Source organism: Anomalospiza imberbis, chromosome 15 (assembly GCF_031753505.1).
Source record: "Anomalospiza imberbis isolate Cuckoo-Finch-1a 21T00152 chromosome 15, ASM3175350v1, whole genome shotgun sequence".
Lineage (NCBI taxonomy): Eukaryota > Metazoa > Chordata > Aves > Passeriformes > Viduidae > Anomalospiza > Anomalospiza imberbis.
Window position 1 is genome coordinate 16,577,102 of NC_089695.1, and position 15,681 is coordinate 16,592,782.

Below are 15,681 nucleotides of genomic sequence, written 5' to 3' on the forward strand. Positions count from 1 at the left end.
ATATGCCAAAGAACAGCTGACAGTGGGAGCCTGTCATAGTGTGCAGATGGAATAAAAGTTTTTGCCTTCTACTCTAGATCAGCATTTAAATCTAAATCCTTTCTAAGCCTGGCTCCTTTCCCATGACCTCCAAAATCCGGGTACAGCACATTGTTACTGCATACAGGTTATCACATTGTGAAAAAAAAAACAACCAAACCCCAAAACCAAACAAGGAACAATAAAAAAAAAAACCCTAATGAAAACATCACAGTGATTAACTGTGGGAAATAAATCCTGAATTTCTCAGTTAAACATAAAAATAAGGCTTCACAGACATTTGCCACTCTGTGTGAAACACCTGGCCAGGGCACAACTGTGAATTACCCAAGATTAGAACAAAAACTTGATTTCAGAGTGGTCTATTTTAGTTTTTCTCAGCGTAACCAACTAAAGTGACCAAGATGGTTCAGAAGTTTCAGTATCTTACAAAGCCATCAGTAACTCTTCCATGCAAGGTGGCAGGTGCAAAGAAAAGCCACCAGAGTCAAGAGAACTCACAGCAATGCTTCTCCCCACCGTGTCCTCCTCCACTGCAGGGGAGCCACTCCATTCTACATCTGTAATTCTCATTTTTATTTGTGACATTCTCAACTCCTGAGCAGGCTGAGTCCCAGCACCAGCTGAGCCTCCTGTTAAGAGGATCCCAGAACATGTGGGATCCCTTCTGGCTGGCTCACAATCACCACTCAAGATGACCCTGGCTCAGAGTTTAATCTAATTATGATCGGAACCATCCTCAGAGGCTGCAAGTGTGCAGGTGACACCAGATCTTAAAGGCTCCAAGGGGACATACCCTTTCAGCTCCAGTGAGAGAACTCAAAATCCCCCATCAAACACATACAAAGCTGCTTTGCTGACACAAGTTCTAAAAACCAGGACATGGGCAAGAAGGGAAACATCTGTCTCTCTCTTTCAGCCAAATGGGTGTTAAAAAATAGGAAAGAACCAGGCCTTCTGGAAATACAAACTGATTTAGGAGTTCTGTAGGAGGGCTGGATTCTTGTGACATGCACTGAACAGACCTGTACTGAAGGCTTCAATCTGGAAGCTGAAAACTTGGTTCTGTACCAACATCACAGCAGGACTGGGGGGATTAGTCTGAATTAAATGCTTTGAAAAATGAAAAGCATTAGGTAAATTCTGAGTACTATTAAAACCCTATAGATACTTGACACAGAATAGTTATTATTCATGTGAGATTACTGTGAAAATGTTGGTTTATTTATGAATTAAATGAAGTTTGTACTAGGAAAGGGAACCACTGATAAGCCAAGAAAACAGGAGTCCTACAAAAAAAAAAACTGTACAAAAAAGTACATGTAACAAACCAAGCTACTTCCATATCAGACTGGCTGATGGAGACAACTTCAAAGAAAGATTTTTAAGCAATTTTGGTGCTTCAATCTAGCTAGGTTTAAGACAGAGCAAAGAGATTTAGCCCTATGGAAGTAAATTATTTCTTTGACTTTTAGTTGGTGAAGAACAGGGACATTTTTGGTCCTGGGCTGCTTTAATTACTTGTCATTTGTGTCTTCATCTTCTCCAGATGAGGTTTGGGCAACCTATTCCTCCTAGAGCTACTTTGTGTGGAAAAAGAGCTCAAAGCCTAAACTTGCAGCTGCTCTACAATGCCCTCTCTCCACCTGGTGCCAGCTATCAACATCCTGCCACCCTAAACTACCAAAAAGAAAGCTCTAGGAAAGGGGAGGATACAAAAACAACAAAACCTTGCCTTCCCAAATGTCCTTGGCAGAGCAGCTAAGGCCAGAATTCCTTCAGGTGCAACGTGAAATGTGTGGCCTCCAGAAGAACACAACTTGGAATTTCCACATGGAATTCTGGACTCTAGAAGATATGCAGGGGCATTTCTAAAAGTTTCTTAACAATCCAAACCTCTAGTCACGCACAGGCATGTAAAAGGCAGGGTCCCAAAATGTACCTGCCAAAGGCAACATCCTGCTGAAATCTCTGAGAGAAAAACCTTGAAATTTACACGGTGAAAATGTCATTTCTTCATTCAGAAACATACTCAGGGTGGTGACCTTATTTCTCCAAGAACTTGTACTGCACGTTCTAGAGTTGTCAGGAAGTACCTGTGCGGGTTTTTTAACGTGTGCATCATATTTTACCTACATCAGTAACATTTTCCAGCCTCAGCAGATTTTGTTCCACTGCCTGCACTATGAACAAAACCCACAGCAGCTAAAAAGGGCTCTAACCTTTTCAAACCTTTTGGTCCTGAACTCCGTTCATGCTTCTAAAACAGGAAAGTGGTTTGCTGCACGTGACAACAGCTCCTCTGTACTTTAGATAGGAAATTCCTGTTATCAATGGCAGCTTTTGAAAAATTCATCCTTGCAGAAAAGCTGAAGTTCAGTGAGCTTATGTTATTTGAGAAAGAGCTTTGAAGTGTCTATTTCTAATCCTCCACTCTGAATGACAAAGAAGTTATTTGCAATTGTGAATCTTTAAAATGCAGATCTGAACTGATGTCTCTGTTTTTGTAACTCATTAACACAAACCCTGCAATTCAGCTTTTACTGAACATCTTTTTTCCATTCCAAAGTGAAGCACTAGTGCTGTCTCTTAAGATGATTATGCTCTTGGTGAGCCAGTGTTTCCACACATTCTGAGACCAAACAGAAATTACATTTTCAAAGACATCAGAAATAACATTTTCTTTATCTGCTATTACAAAGTGACAGCCACAGCCCAAGATCTCTTATTGCTCATGTATTTTACAAGTCTGAAAATGGATGGCAATAGGATTCGCAGCTGGCAGAATGTCTCCAAAGAAGAATTTTTCTATCAAATTTTACACAAAAGCAGAAACGAGGCTCTGGGCCCCGGATCCCACATGATCCAGCAGATGCTGTTTCCAGCTTCAGCAAGTTTTCATTCAGAAGCAACTGCCTCCATGTTCAACAATGCCCCATGGATCACACAAGATCCTGTTAGCCTGTATAAATGAGAGGCCTGGTTTAGAATTACAGCAAAAATATAATAAAACACTGCACTATCACCATTTCCCATCTCAAAGGGGTGCACATGTAGGGGTCAAAATGATCCTACACGGAAAGGACTGTAGTTCCCAAAAATGTATGCATTTTTTATTGTACTATTAACGTTGTAGTAAAATCTGTACTAGAAAACTCATCTGTGCATCTTCCCCTTGGCATCTCTGAACTTGGAAAGATGCAAATTGTTGGTTCAAGAACAGCTCAAAAAAGAAAATGAACCCGCAGTTGCTATTTTGGCTCCAGTGAAGTCAGAGAGGTCTTTTTCACTTCTGCTTTGGTACCTGACACTGCCTCCAATGGCACAGAGGATGAAGGAGCCACGCAGAAAGGCCAATCCTACTACTTGCACCTGCTCAAAATGGCAAAACCAGAGGTGGAGGCGTCGGTGTTGGTCCCCAGCCATGAGACACGTGGCACAGCTTTGGCACACGGAGCCTCGCGTGGGAGCCCCGCTGCAAAGAGTGACCCCTTAAAGATGCTCTGGGAGCTCCACCCTAAGCAGTGACCCCCTAAAGCCACTGTGGGATCCCCATTGTGATCTCCTAAGGCTAATGTGGGAACCCCACTGTAAGAAATGACCCTCTAAAGCGGCTGTGGGAACGCCACTGTAAGGAATGATGCCCTAAAGCTGCCATGGGAGCTGCACCATGACCTTTTAAAGGTGCTGCAGGAGCCGCACCCCAAAAAGTGACCCCTCTCACAAAAAGTGAGACCCCCAGACACCTGTGGGAGGAGCAGCAGCCCAGCACCTCCACCCCAACAACACCCGCATCCATCACCCCGCAGGTCCTGCTGCTCTCTCCGTCCTGCCCAGGCAACCCAAACTGCACACATCCCCTTTGGCTTGGTGGAACCGCATTACAGAGCTGGGCACAGCCTCCCCACTCCCTTCCCTGCGCACAGTCCTTCCGTCCGTCTGTCCATCCATCCATCCCTCCATCCATCCATCCATCCATGTGTCCATCCATCCATCCATCATCCATCCATCCATCCATCCATCCATCCATCCATCCATCCATCCATGTGTCCATCCATCCACCCATCATCCATCCATCCATCCATCCCTCCATCCATCCATCCATCCATCATCCATGTATCCATCCATCCATCCATCCATCCATCCCTCCATCATCCATGTATCCATCCATCCATCCATCCACCCATCATCCATCCCTCCATTCATCCCTCCATCATCCATGTATCCATCCATCCCTCCATCCATCCATCCATCCATCCCTCCATTCATCCCTCCATCATCCATGTATCCATCCATCCATCCATCCCTCCATCCATCCACCCATCATCCATCCATCCATCCATCCATCCCTCCATCCATCCCTCCATCATCCATGTATCCATCCATCCATCCATCCATCCATCCATCCGCCCATCCCACGCGCACCCTCGGGCGGGGAGCGGCGCGGGGCGGCGGCGGGCGGTCCCCGCGGGGCGGGCGGGCTCTGTCGCGACTCTCGGCGACACTCACCTCCTGAAGTCAAAGGGCATGGTGGTGGCGGTGGTGGTGGCGGGCGGGCTGCGGGCGCCGCCGCCCCCGGTCCCGGCTGTGGCCTCGCTGCCGGCGGCTGCAGGGCCAGGAAGTGACGGCCCCGGCCCCGGCCCCGGCGCCGCGCAGCCCCAGCCCATTGGGCGGCCGGGCCGGCCGGGGCTTCCGCCGCCGGGTTACGGAGCGGCGGCACCGCGCTCGGGGAGCCGGGATCCGGGATCCGGGGTGAGGGATCCGGGATCCGGGGTGCGGGGTGCGGGATGAGGGATCCGGGATGAGGGATCCGGGGTGCGGGATGAGGGATCCGGGGTGCGGGGTGCGGGATGAGGGATCCGGGATGAGGGATCCGGGGTGCGGGATGAGGGATCCGGGATGAGGGATCCGGGATGAGGGATCCGGGGTGCGGGATGAGGGATCCGGGGTGCGGGGTGCGGGCGGCCCCAGGCCCCGCGGGGCTCCCGCAGTTTGCAGGGTCCGCTCGGTGCTCGCCGGGCTCCGCTCAGCCCCGCGGCTCTCAGGGCGCTGGCAGCACGGTATCACGGAATTATTTCGGTTGGAAGAGAGCACCGGGATCATCGGGTCCCAGCTGTGCCCCATCCCCACCCTGTCCCCAGCTCAGAGCACCCAGTGCCACCTCCAGCCCTGCCTGGGACACTCCGGGGATGGGGATCCAAACCTCCCTGGGCACTTCCAGTGCCTGAGCACCCTTTCCATGGGGAAATTCCTACTGATGTCCACCCTGAGCCTGCCCTGGCCCAGCCTGAGGCCGTTCCCTCTCCTCCTGGATGTCCTCCCATCTGTCCCCTCCTGTCAGGAGCTGTGCAGAGCCAGAAGGGACCCCTGAGCCTCCTTTTCTGCAGGCTGAGCCCCTTCCCAGCTCCCTCAGCTGCTCCTGGTGCTCCAGACCGGAGTGTGGAGGTGTTTCAGGCTTTGTCCAGCATCTTCTGCACTCTCAGCATCACACCACTACCAGCGTGTGTCAGGGGCTGCACCACGGGCTGTGTCTGCAGGCAGAGCCAGGCCCTGGTGACGGACAGGGAAAGGTCTCACACCTCCAAGTGCCCTCAAAGGAAGGAAGAGCACCCACTCCTCCATCCCTGGGCACCTCTTCAGTTTAGCTTAGACATTAGGAAGAACTTGTTCCCTGGGAGGGTGGGCAGGCCCTGGCACAGGTGCCCAGAGCAGCTGTGGTGCCCCTGGATCCCTGGCAGTGCCCAAGGCCAGGTTGGACATTGGGGCTTGGAGCAGCCTGGGACAGTGGGAGGTGTCCCTGCCATGGCAGGGGTGGCACTGGATGAGCTTTAAGCTCCCTTCCAACCCAAACCATTCCAAGATTCTATTATAAGCTCCTTTAAAGGCCAGCACAGCTCTTTCACCTGCTCTTGGAAATCTTTTTTTTTTTTGTGCAATTTTACTGGAGTCAAGGGATTAAAGTTAGAAAAAGCTCTCCATTCATTAGACGAGGCATTTCCCCAGTCTTTCTGTTTTGCCTGCATGTCTTTTTCTGTCTGCATCCCTGGCAGGTTCGGTGCAGTGCACTGAACTAATCCTGTCCTGCTCCTTGCACCATCCCTGTTCCTTCCCATAATTCTGTCACCAGCTAGCAGTGTCCTCAGGGATGCTTTGTAGTGTGACTGCTGCTGTGTTCAGAATCGCTGTCACTCACATGCAGTGCAGGTTAGACTGCACTGCAGGAACAAAATACAACTATTCTTGCCTTTAAGTCTAAAAGCAGGGCAAGAGAAAGAGTGAGATGACAGTAATCTGAGTATGCAATATACTGCATTTCTAATTGATTCTGTACCTTTCTTCCTCCTCCTCCTGCTGTCATCATTTCTTTACTTAGAGATTCACATCTTTCCATTTTTTCCCCTTCAGACAGAAACTAGGCCCATACCTGGTTAAAAGAAAAAGAAATTCAGATTGAAACAAGCAGGGCAAAACTACTGAAGAGTCAGAGCTGTTAATCGATACCATTTTCATTCAAAGAAAGCGGTAATAATTCATGCTGGGAATATGAGAAACTGAACTGGAGGAATCCCGAGTATGAGATAACACGGCATTATTCCCCAGAAGCCCCCAGGGAATAGATAAAAATAATCGGTTTTTTGGGGGTTTTTTGATCTCAGACACTTAAATTATCTGCCTGCATTGTGTGAGCACATTCAGCAAAATGCTAACAGATCAGCCACAAAATCCTGCCGCACTTCACGCTGTGCTCCAAAACTGAGCAGCCCAGTGAAATTAATGAGACAGTTCTCATCTCTCATGAGGTCAAGCCATTGCACTGGCGTAGCCAGGGGGGAGGATCGTTGTGGAAAAAAACCAAAACAAACAGTTCCTGACGAGGTGGTTACACAACCGAGAGCTCCTGGCAAGGCCCCCACATCATTAGCTGTTATTAACTGTCCTGTGCAGAGGCATCAGCTCTCCCAGGAGCCAAGGGAGTGTTGAAGGGTTTACCAAAGCTCTTCACTTGTACAGTAGATAAATCTGGAGGTGGCCTTGAAGAGTTCTCCTCCTGCAGGCTCGAGTCTCAAGAACACAGCGCAGCGAGAGCTCGCATTGTGGGGATTTTATTTTATTTTCCACTAAAAGGTCAAACTGGAGAAAGCAATGGGCTCAGAGCAGCTTTGCAGCTGGGTCCAGCTCGCTCACATCCTTGCCAAGGGAAGAAGAGGTTAATGCCATGAGATAAGACCCCTCGTCACAATATTGTTTAATTGCATAAGGCTTCCATGGAGCTGGAGATAAGAACAGGAATTTGTCCCCAGTCCAGCTGGGTGGGGCAGCTGAGCTCATGGTGTGTGTCAGAATGGGAACCAAAAGCAAGGGGTTCATTTGAGGTGGTTGTCCCACCATTAGAACTGGAATGAGCGAACTGATACTGACAACTGACGGAAAAGTTAACTTTCTTTTTCATGGGAGCAGTAAGTCAGCCTTCTTCTGACAACAGCAGACTTAAAATTATCATTTCTCTCCAAATTGCATTGGGAATGTTCATCGAGCCAAACTGCTACTCTGAAACCAGTACACCAATATTTTCAGACCTCTTTAACAACCAAGAAACCAAAGCAGGAGGATGAATTGACTCACCTAAGACTACAGAGTAAGATCAGCTTTAGTTCTAAATTAGCAAACAAATCCCTTCAGTCCTAATTTGTGTTCATAATTCTTCTTGCAAAAAAGAGCATTTTCCTCATTCCAGATCACTTTGTTACAGATAAATCAGATCATGGATGAGTCTATCTGAATTCTTGACTAATGGCTCACAACAACAAAACTGGTACCTCCTTCCTATGAAAAAAATAGTGGCCAAAAAGTGCTTTATTTGAACAATCTTCTTGGTTATTTATTTAATAAATTTGTTTTTGCAGGTAAAATGATTTGTGTCCAGGTTTCTGGGATATTCTTCATCTCCAGTTGATACGCTATTTTTAAGTTTTGACTTCACATTAACAAAGTTAATTTACAGAGTTTATATTAATCCTTGATAATTCAGCCTTGAGGAGACTGAGGGGAGGTCTCCTGGAGCTTCCTCCTGAGGGGCAGCTCTGATCTCTGCTCCTGTGACAGGGACAGGAGCCAGGGAAGGGCTGAAGCTGTGCCAGGGCAGGCTCAGCTTGGATTTTGGGAGAGGTTCTTCCCCCAGAGGTGCTGGCACTGCCCTGGGCTCCCCAGGGATGGGCACGGCCCCGAGGCTGCCAGAGCTCCAGGAGGGCTTGGACAGCGCTCCAGGGATGCCCAGGGTGGGATGGCTGGGGGTCTGTGCAGGGACAGGAGCTGGGCTTGGATCATCCCTTCCATCTCAGGATATTCCATGATCCTCTGAATTTTACTTATCTCAATTTTGTACTCTTGAAGTTTTCTCTTTCCCAGAAAAGTCCAGCCTCAATCCTTACCTGTCCAGCATGGTTTGGGCTGATCTCACATGCTGTAACACTCACATATACGATTCCCCTTTTTTGTTCTGTTTGTGATTCCTTACACAGGGCTGAGTTTTGTTTCAGCCTCTGGCTCCTGCCACAGCTCTTGCATTGGGAGCTTAGTGTGGGTGCTGTGACTGGGTCATGAGCATCACTGTTTGCCAAAGGCAAAGCCGGGTACACACACTCATCCTTCGGGTCAACTGCGCTTCGTTCATCAATGGGGAATGTGCCATGACTCTGAGGAAGGTGCAGTGCTTATTCACTTATTCCCCTTCTGCTACACAGGTGTGTAAAAACACAACCAAAAGCTGCCCCGTGGCTTTTGTCTGGCACGCTGTGAGGCAGGGCCCACCCCAGGCCATTTCCCCGGGTGATTTTATTCGGTTTGCAGCGCTGGTGTGGCGGGGTGGGCTGGGAATCGGGGTGAGCGCATTGCTCCGCAGGGCGGGTGCCCCCGATTATGTGTTGTGTTCTGCAGGGTGTGGCCTGGAGCCCTGAGCACAACTGCCGTTCAGGAAAAGGAAAAAACACTGCAGAGAATGAAGAGAAAAAATGGTATAAAGCGTTTTCAAAATATAAATAACGGCGTTTGAGGAAATCTTGCTGAAGGAACAGGATGCGCGTGGAGGTGAAGAATTCAAATACAAGTGCTGTGCTAAGTATAATCAGTAATGAAAGTTCAGCCCTTCCTCTTAGGATTTGGATAAGCTACGTGTTGGCAGTACTTCCCAAATTCCAGGGAACAAAAAGCAAGCTTTAAATGTTGTCTTAAAGTCTTGTTGCAGTGTGGTTTGTTTATCATTACCACATGTAATGCTGTCCAGGTATTTTTGCGAGATTGGGCTTAAAATACACAATAGAATAAATGAATATCTACTGAATTTACTGTGTAAGTTCCTTCTTTATTGAATAGGTGCACTCTTTCCTTAAGACATAACAACCACCTCTCCTCTTCCTGCTCAATAGGCAGAAGAAATAATCTGATTGTTTTTCAGTCACAGGGATGGGTGCAGCTGATGTTTATGAGTGTGGAGAAGGGGATCTGTGCAGCCGCATGGCCTCTCCCTTGTTCTGTGACAATGGGCAAATGCCCAGGGGAATCTGCCACTCTTAAAGCCCCTAGAAAATTTACCCTGCTTTTAATACAAACTGCCTGTTTTCAAGCCTGTTTCCTGGCACATTTAAGGTGCCAGGAATTTACTATGGGAAAGTCACAGCGAGCAGAACATTTTTTGTATTTTTGTATTTTATTTCTTTTTCCACTGTGGAAATGAATGCCACAAAGAAGTTGCAGCCCCTGTCCCAGGCTTACCTCATGCTTTGTACAGCACCCCTGTGGTGGTGAGTGCTCAGTGTGGTTCAGGAGACTGCAAACACCTGACCAAAGGTCATGGCCAAAGGGAGATGCAAGTTAACAGTTAACTAGGGTGAAATCCTGGATAGAGGACTTTGAACACTAAGAGGGCCGGATCTCAAGGAGATTTGGGATTAGCAGCAGAGGAGAGTTGAGGATTACACCTGTTTCTCAGTGCTCTGTAGTGAGTTAAATACCTTAAATTCCCTTTACACTGGAGAGGAATAGTTCAGTACCAAGACTTGAAGGACTCAAGTGCCCTTAACCTGTACACTGATGGTGAGATTCCTACGTCAGCCAGTGGGAAATACTCAGGAGAAGGGGACCTCTGAATACCTCACTGTGAAACTCTTACAGGGCCACAAAGTGTTTGCTTCTGTGCTCAGACAACACATTTGGCATCCACATCTAAATTAGTCTTGTCAGTGAAAATATGCCTGGGAGATGAGCCACCCCTCTGCTTTAAATACTCACCGTGTGCTGGAGAGCCCTTCCCTGGAAGACAGGTGTGGACCTTTGACACAGAGTGTGTGAGAAACTTGAGGGCATCAGGGCAAGGGAGAAAAATGTGCTCTGCCCAGCCTCTGAAGGCTGAGCCACTGTGTAACCAGAAGTGCAGAATTTCTGGAGTTGAATTAGGGCTTTTACCTTGGAAACAGTGACTGTGCTTGGATACTGGAGGAGGGGTCCCAGACTCACTGATGTTAAGTACCCGTCAGCACTCCTGAGACTTCCCTTCTGGTGCCTACATCATGCCTGGGAAATTGGGTCTTGAAGGTCTTCCTGACAAAAGCCCCACCTGATTTCTGGACAAGGAGGCAAGGAGCAGCTGAGGGAATTGAGCCCACCCGGAGCAGTGGGGCACGACAAGGCGCCAGACCTTGCGGCGCCTCGGGAAGCGTTCCCCAGGAGCTGTGGGCACTTAGAGCATCTGACGTAGCTGAGCAGGGCAGGCAGAGCTTTCCTGGGCTGCTCTCACGAGCACAGGCGCCAGCAGTCTGCAGAAGTTGCACTTTGGTGCCTGAGTGCTGTTTTGGACGTCTCCCAGAGCCGCTGCACGGGCAGGCTCGCAGTGGGCACTGAGGCTCAGCAGGGATGGGGATGCTGTGCCTCAATGACCTCTCCGAATGGATGGCTTCTTCCCAGGTGGGAGCTGTGCAAGCCAGCTCAGGCACCCGGGTGCAAGGTCAGGTCTCCGTTGGGCTCTGCTGTGGCCAGCAATACGTGGAAACCAGCTTTTTACAGCAGAAGGAGTATGGGAGGATTCAGCAGCGCTAGGCCATCACAAAGGCCCTCAGGCAGCAAAGAAGTGAACCCAAACAACAGTTTGACAAGGAGGAATTTCTCAAACAAGGCTCTGGAAGTTTCCTTGGAAGACTTGCCAACTCCTGCTGTGGGCAGCCAGTCCTGCTACTGCAGCTTAGCGGGTTCTCTCCCATCCTCTGACCCTCTGGAGCCAGCCCTGTGCGTGAGATGTTGAATTGCACTTCCCTGTCTTGCTTTTGGCATGTCCTCTGTGCTGCCTTATCAGCATTCTCAGCGATTTCCTCTAGATATTGTCTAGCTGAGTAAGCCCAATAGGACATTACAGACAAGAAATACATACCTTTTTTCTTTTTTTTTTTCATCTTTTTCATAGTAAGGATATAGATTTTTAATTGCGGCCTCTGCTGCAAATGAGATTTGTGTTTTCCTTGTTCTCACTCGGTCTCTTGTCACTGCTGTGGTGGTCAGTGGATTGGGGAGGTTTTGTCAGTGCTAAAGAATCTGTTGCAAAAATCAGGGTGCGGCCAAAGAAACACATTTTATAAAGATGCTTTATTAACCTTCTAATGAATGAAGGCAGAAATCATTCTCTCTGGCCTTGTTTGGTCTGCAGGGACACCTTCCACTGTCCCAGGCTGCTCCAAGCCCCATCCAACCTGGCCTTGGACACTTCCAGGGATGCAGGGGCAGCCACAGCTTCTCTAGGCACCCTGTGCCAGGGCCTCAGCACCCTGACAGGGAAGAATTTCTTCCCAATATCCCATCTGGACCTGCTTTCTTTCAGTTTGAGGCCATTCGCTCTTGTCCTGTCACTACAGTATCTGGCCTCAGATTTGGAGTGGGGTTAGTTTTGGTGGCCAGTTCCAGATGCCTTGTGACCCAGTCCATCCTTGGTGCCAGCTTCAGCAATCACCACTTGGCCAAACCCAGACTCCAAAATGTCTCAAGGTGCTGGCTTGAGATGGGGGTGAGGAGAGTGCTGTAAGACACAGAGCATGCAAGGGAGCGTGGAAAGGTAGGAATACATGGAGAGAAAAACCGCTGGAGAAGGGAATTCCCAGCAGCAGGGAGCTGGGAACAAACAGACCACACATGTCGGCAGGCCTGTGCAGGGACTTGGAGGTGAGGATAAATCCACCGTAAGGCAGAAGCGAAGAGGAGATGTGCCTGGGGGAGCTGAATGGTCAGAAATGAAGTGAAAGGTCCCTTTCAAATGATGGCGTGCAAAATCAGAAATCACCAAAGCAACAAACAAACCCTTCCAGAAAACTCCTCCAGCCTTCAGAGGAAGACAGGCCCAGCAGTCTCCAGACTTCTCCCTCACCGAAGAACACTCCTCTCACCCTGTCTCTGCTGAGGCCACTTCATGGCTTCTTGCTCAAGCTTCTCACAGGAGAAAGAACAAAATCCTGTCCTCCTCACGCTGTGATGATAAGCCTGCAGTGGAGTTAGCAAGGATTTATTTTAATTGGACTTCTTTGCTTTTTTCCTGGAACTTTAAAGTTTATGAACGGAAAGGATCAGTCTGACTCAGAGACTGGGCTACTTCCAAACATTCATCTTAGCTGCCATATGCTAATGCACCTTGGCTCCGGTGCATCCTATGGTGTAAATATGTCTGTGCCTTTCATTTCTGGTGTCAGAGGCCACTGAGGGGAACATGTCAGGCTTTTGGGCAGATTGTGACAGCCTGGCGTGCAATCTGCAGGCATTGGATGAGGTTCTGGGAGGAAGAAGGTCTAGAAAACATCCCTATCGTGTTCTCTTGAAGTTCCTGTTTTAGCATTCTGCAATATTGGTTGCCAAAGTTATGATGCCCAGGGAAATTTTTTGGCCTGTGCTAACTCTGAAATCTGTACAAAGATTTTGGTTATTCCAGTTCTGAGCTCTAGGCAATAAACCTTGGAATATTGGGTATAATATTTAGCCCCTTCTGTTTTAGTTGGCTCTGTTGGATGGGTATAACAAACACGTAAAAATGACTGTCCTGCTCATCATGACTTTTCCAGCACTGAAACATTAGTCTCTCATCCTTTGTGTTTCACTTTCTTCCATTCTTCATCCCAAATGTTTCCATTCTACTGATTTCAAATTTCTTTCACTGTTCGAGGGCGTACACTGAAAGTGTTTGGTATTTCCCTGCCTCTTCCTCATCTTCTTACTCATTCACTGTCTTCCCTGAAATCATTGTGGGAACAACCCTATTAAAAAAAAAAAAAAAAAAAACAAAAACAAAAAAAAAAAAAAAAACTTTCCAATTCTCCTTATTTCAATGGAATTTCCCTGATGTCCATTTCCCATATCAGTGGATGTTTTTTGCTGGTGACAATGGTGTGAACAGCATCAGGAAGAAGAAAATTTCATTACAGAGGCAGCCACTGAGGCTAACTTTAGCCTAATAAAACTGATTTTCCTGGATTAGCTCTCAAACCTATGTGCAGGAAAAGGTCTCCTCCAGAGGTAAGTCAGAGCCATGGAGGACATAGGCTGTCCACAGAAATTAACTCTTTGAGCCTAAAACTTCAAAGGCTAAAGAGATTGAAACCCACTCTTGTTCAGGGGAGTCACAGCAGACAGATAGCCAATCCCAGTCTTGTGGACTTGTTCCTGACATGGAGAAGTGTCGTTGTTGAGGCGGTCACGACACAAAGCAGAGCCATTAAGTAGTCTTTTATTGGCAACTCTTTATTACAGAAATGGTTGACCTTTTATACACTTTCTAATTGTTTATACTTCTTCTACTCTAACTATTGGCTACAATAATTCAACATAACACCACTGGTGAAAAGTAACAGTAACTTTAGCTAACTTTCTTGTCTAGTTGCAAAGTTCCCTCCTTATCTTTCTTCAATTCTTCTCTTAGCTCCTTAGTAGCAGCCTTGAAAAGAGCTCTTTATCAGTTTCTTCTTGCTTCTCAACTTCTTCTCACTCCTTTAGCTAACAGGCCCCCTATTAGCCCCTTCCACAGAGAAGGATGTTCTCAGTTGAGTAACCACTGATTTATGGTGCAGGACAACAACCCTCAGCACTCTTCCAATCTTCTAAGCAGTCCTCTGGCCTTGGTTGATGGATGGGAAACGATGTGAACCATGTTAATTCACACAAGACCTTTCTCCAGGAGGACAGAGATTTGATGGACAGTTGGTGGACACCAAGCTACAGCCAGCAAAGCCTTGCAGAGGAGATGCAGGAGATGAAGTAGGAGAAGCTCAGCTTTCCCACGCTGCAGGGAAATTTCCTGGGCACATTTTACATTCTGCTATTTCCCCACTTGCAGGCTCTGCGAGAGCCTGGACGTTGGGGACATGGGAGTGACGGAGGACGCAGCCATCCTCTCGCCATCAGGAGCCTCGTCACAGTGACAAGGCAGAGATGAGTCATGGCTGGAGCTGCTTTGTGTAAATGAGGAACCTCTGGTGTTCCCCTGGTGCCCGTGGGGCCACGTAAAGTTCACGTAAGTGACATTGTGTTCCCATGTCCCCGCTGAGGCGGGGCAGGGAAATGGGGTAAGGTGGCTGTGGTTGCCCCAGAGAGGGCAATAATTAGTCAAAACTGGTGGGAAGCTGAAAGTGAGCCCCTGGAAGGGAAAGTTCCTTCCCAGCAGCAGTGCCTGGAGAAAATTTGCTGTTGCCTTTTGCTGTTAATTGCAAAAGGGATTGAGCCACTGATGGTAAATGCTGGGGAGGGGGAGCCAGAGAAGGGGGAAGCAAAGAATTTCAGCAGAGAGTTCTCTCGCTGTGAAATCAGTCAGTTTTAGTAAGATTTATGGGTCATCTGTGACACAGCTGAGAAACCTATTTGGGAATAAATAAAGAAAGGTCCTGCTGCTGAGTGGCATGATGCTGCAGTCCCTGTCCTGGTGGCCTTGTGTGGGCAGCACATCCCAGGCAGGAGCACTGAGGGGGAGGAGTGGAAGCGTGAAAAGCAGCGCAGTGGAATCGTGTCCGTCCAAAGCCACAGATAATATTATTTCAGGTGGAGGACCAAACTCTCTGACTCACCCCCACAAAAATCACGTTGAAGTTTACTGAAGACAGTGGAATTAATCTAGTGTAGAACGAATCTGAGGGAGAATGCCAGCCTCCAAAACGCTGGCCTCCGTGGCTGTGTGGTTCCCAGGTGCCGTGATTCACGTGGACACAGCGCTGCTGCAGATGACTGCAGGCAGCCAAGAGGTGTGAAAAAGCTGACAAGCCTGAAAGGATTTCTCTTGCCTTGGTTATGTTGTTTCAAATCAGAAGAAAGATTTAATTGACTCCAGTGGGAGTTTTGCTTGAGTAAGGACTTAGGAGCTGAAGTGAGAGATGAAAAATACAATGTACCTTGGTAGTGCAGTGCTCACGGAAGTGACTCCCTTGATTTACTCTGAAAGAGATGCAAGAAACTTTCTTTAAATCATTTCAGAACCCATATCACTTTTTTGGTCAGTATTCAACACATTTCCTCTTACATATGATTGTTTCTTTTATCTGTAGATGTTATCTGTCACACTCTACAAAAGTTTTCTCATCCCTTACAGTCATCCAAATTTGATAATGTTCAGTACATTTAGTTTAATTATCCTTT

General features: G+C 47.9%; 1 protein-coding gene and 1 long non-coding RNA gene across 3 annotated transcripts in view; one reads left to right on the forward strand and one right to left on the reverse strand.

The window, feature by feature from the left end:
• Positions 1–4,721, reverse strand: part of ERGIC1 (endoplasmic reticulum-golgi intermediate compartment 1) — a 58,734-nt gene extending 54,013 nt beyond the window's left edge. Inside the window, exon 1 of one of the 2 annotated variants that reach the window (XM_068206174.1) lies at positions 4,549–4,721. In XM_068206174.1, the coding sequence (XP_068062275.1) occupies positions 4,549–4,706 (158 nt within the window). In that variant the 5' untranslated portion in view covers positions 4,707–4,721. Of the gene's footprint in view, positions 1–469; positions 493–4,548 lie in introns of those variants that run through there. The other variant, XM_068206175.1, reaches the window with a different exon arrangement.
• Positions 4,722–4,806: 85 nt separating this feature from the next.
• On the forward strand, positions 4,807–9,376 carry LOC137483239 (uncharacterized). Its single transcript, XR_011004405.1, has 2 exons — positions 4,807–8,780; positions 8,974–9,376. It is a non-coding gene; the product is annotated as an uncharacterized lncRNA (long non-coding RNA).
• The last annotated feature ends 6,305 nt before the right edge of the window (positions 9,377–15,681 follow it).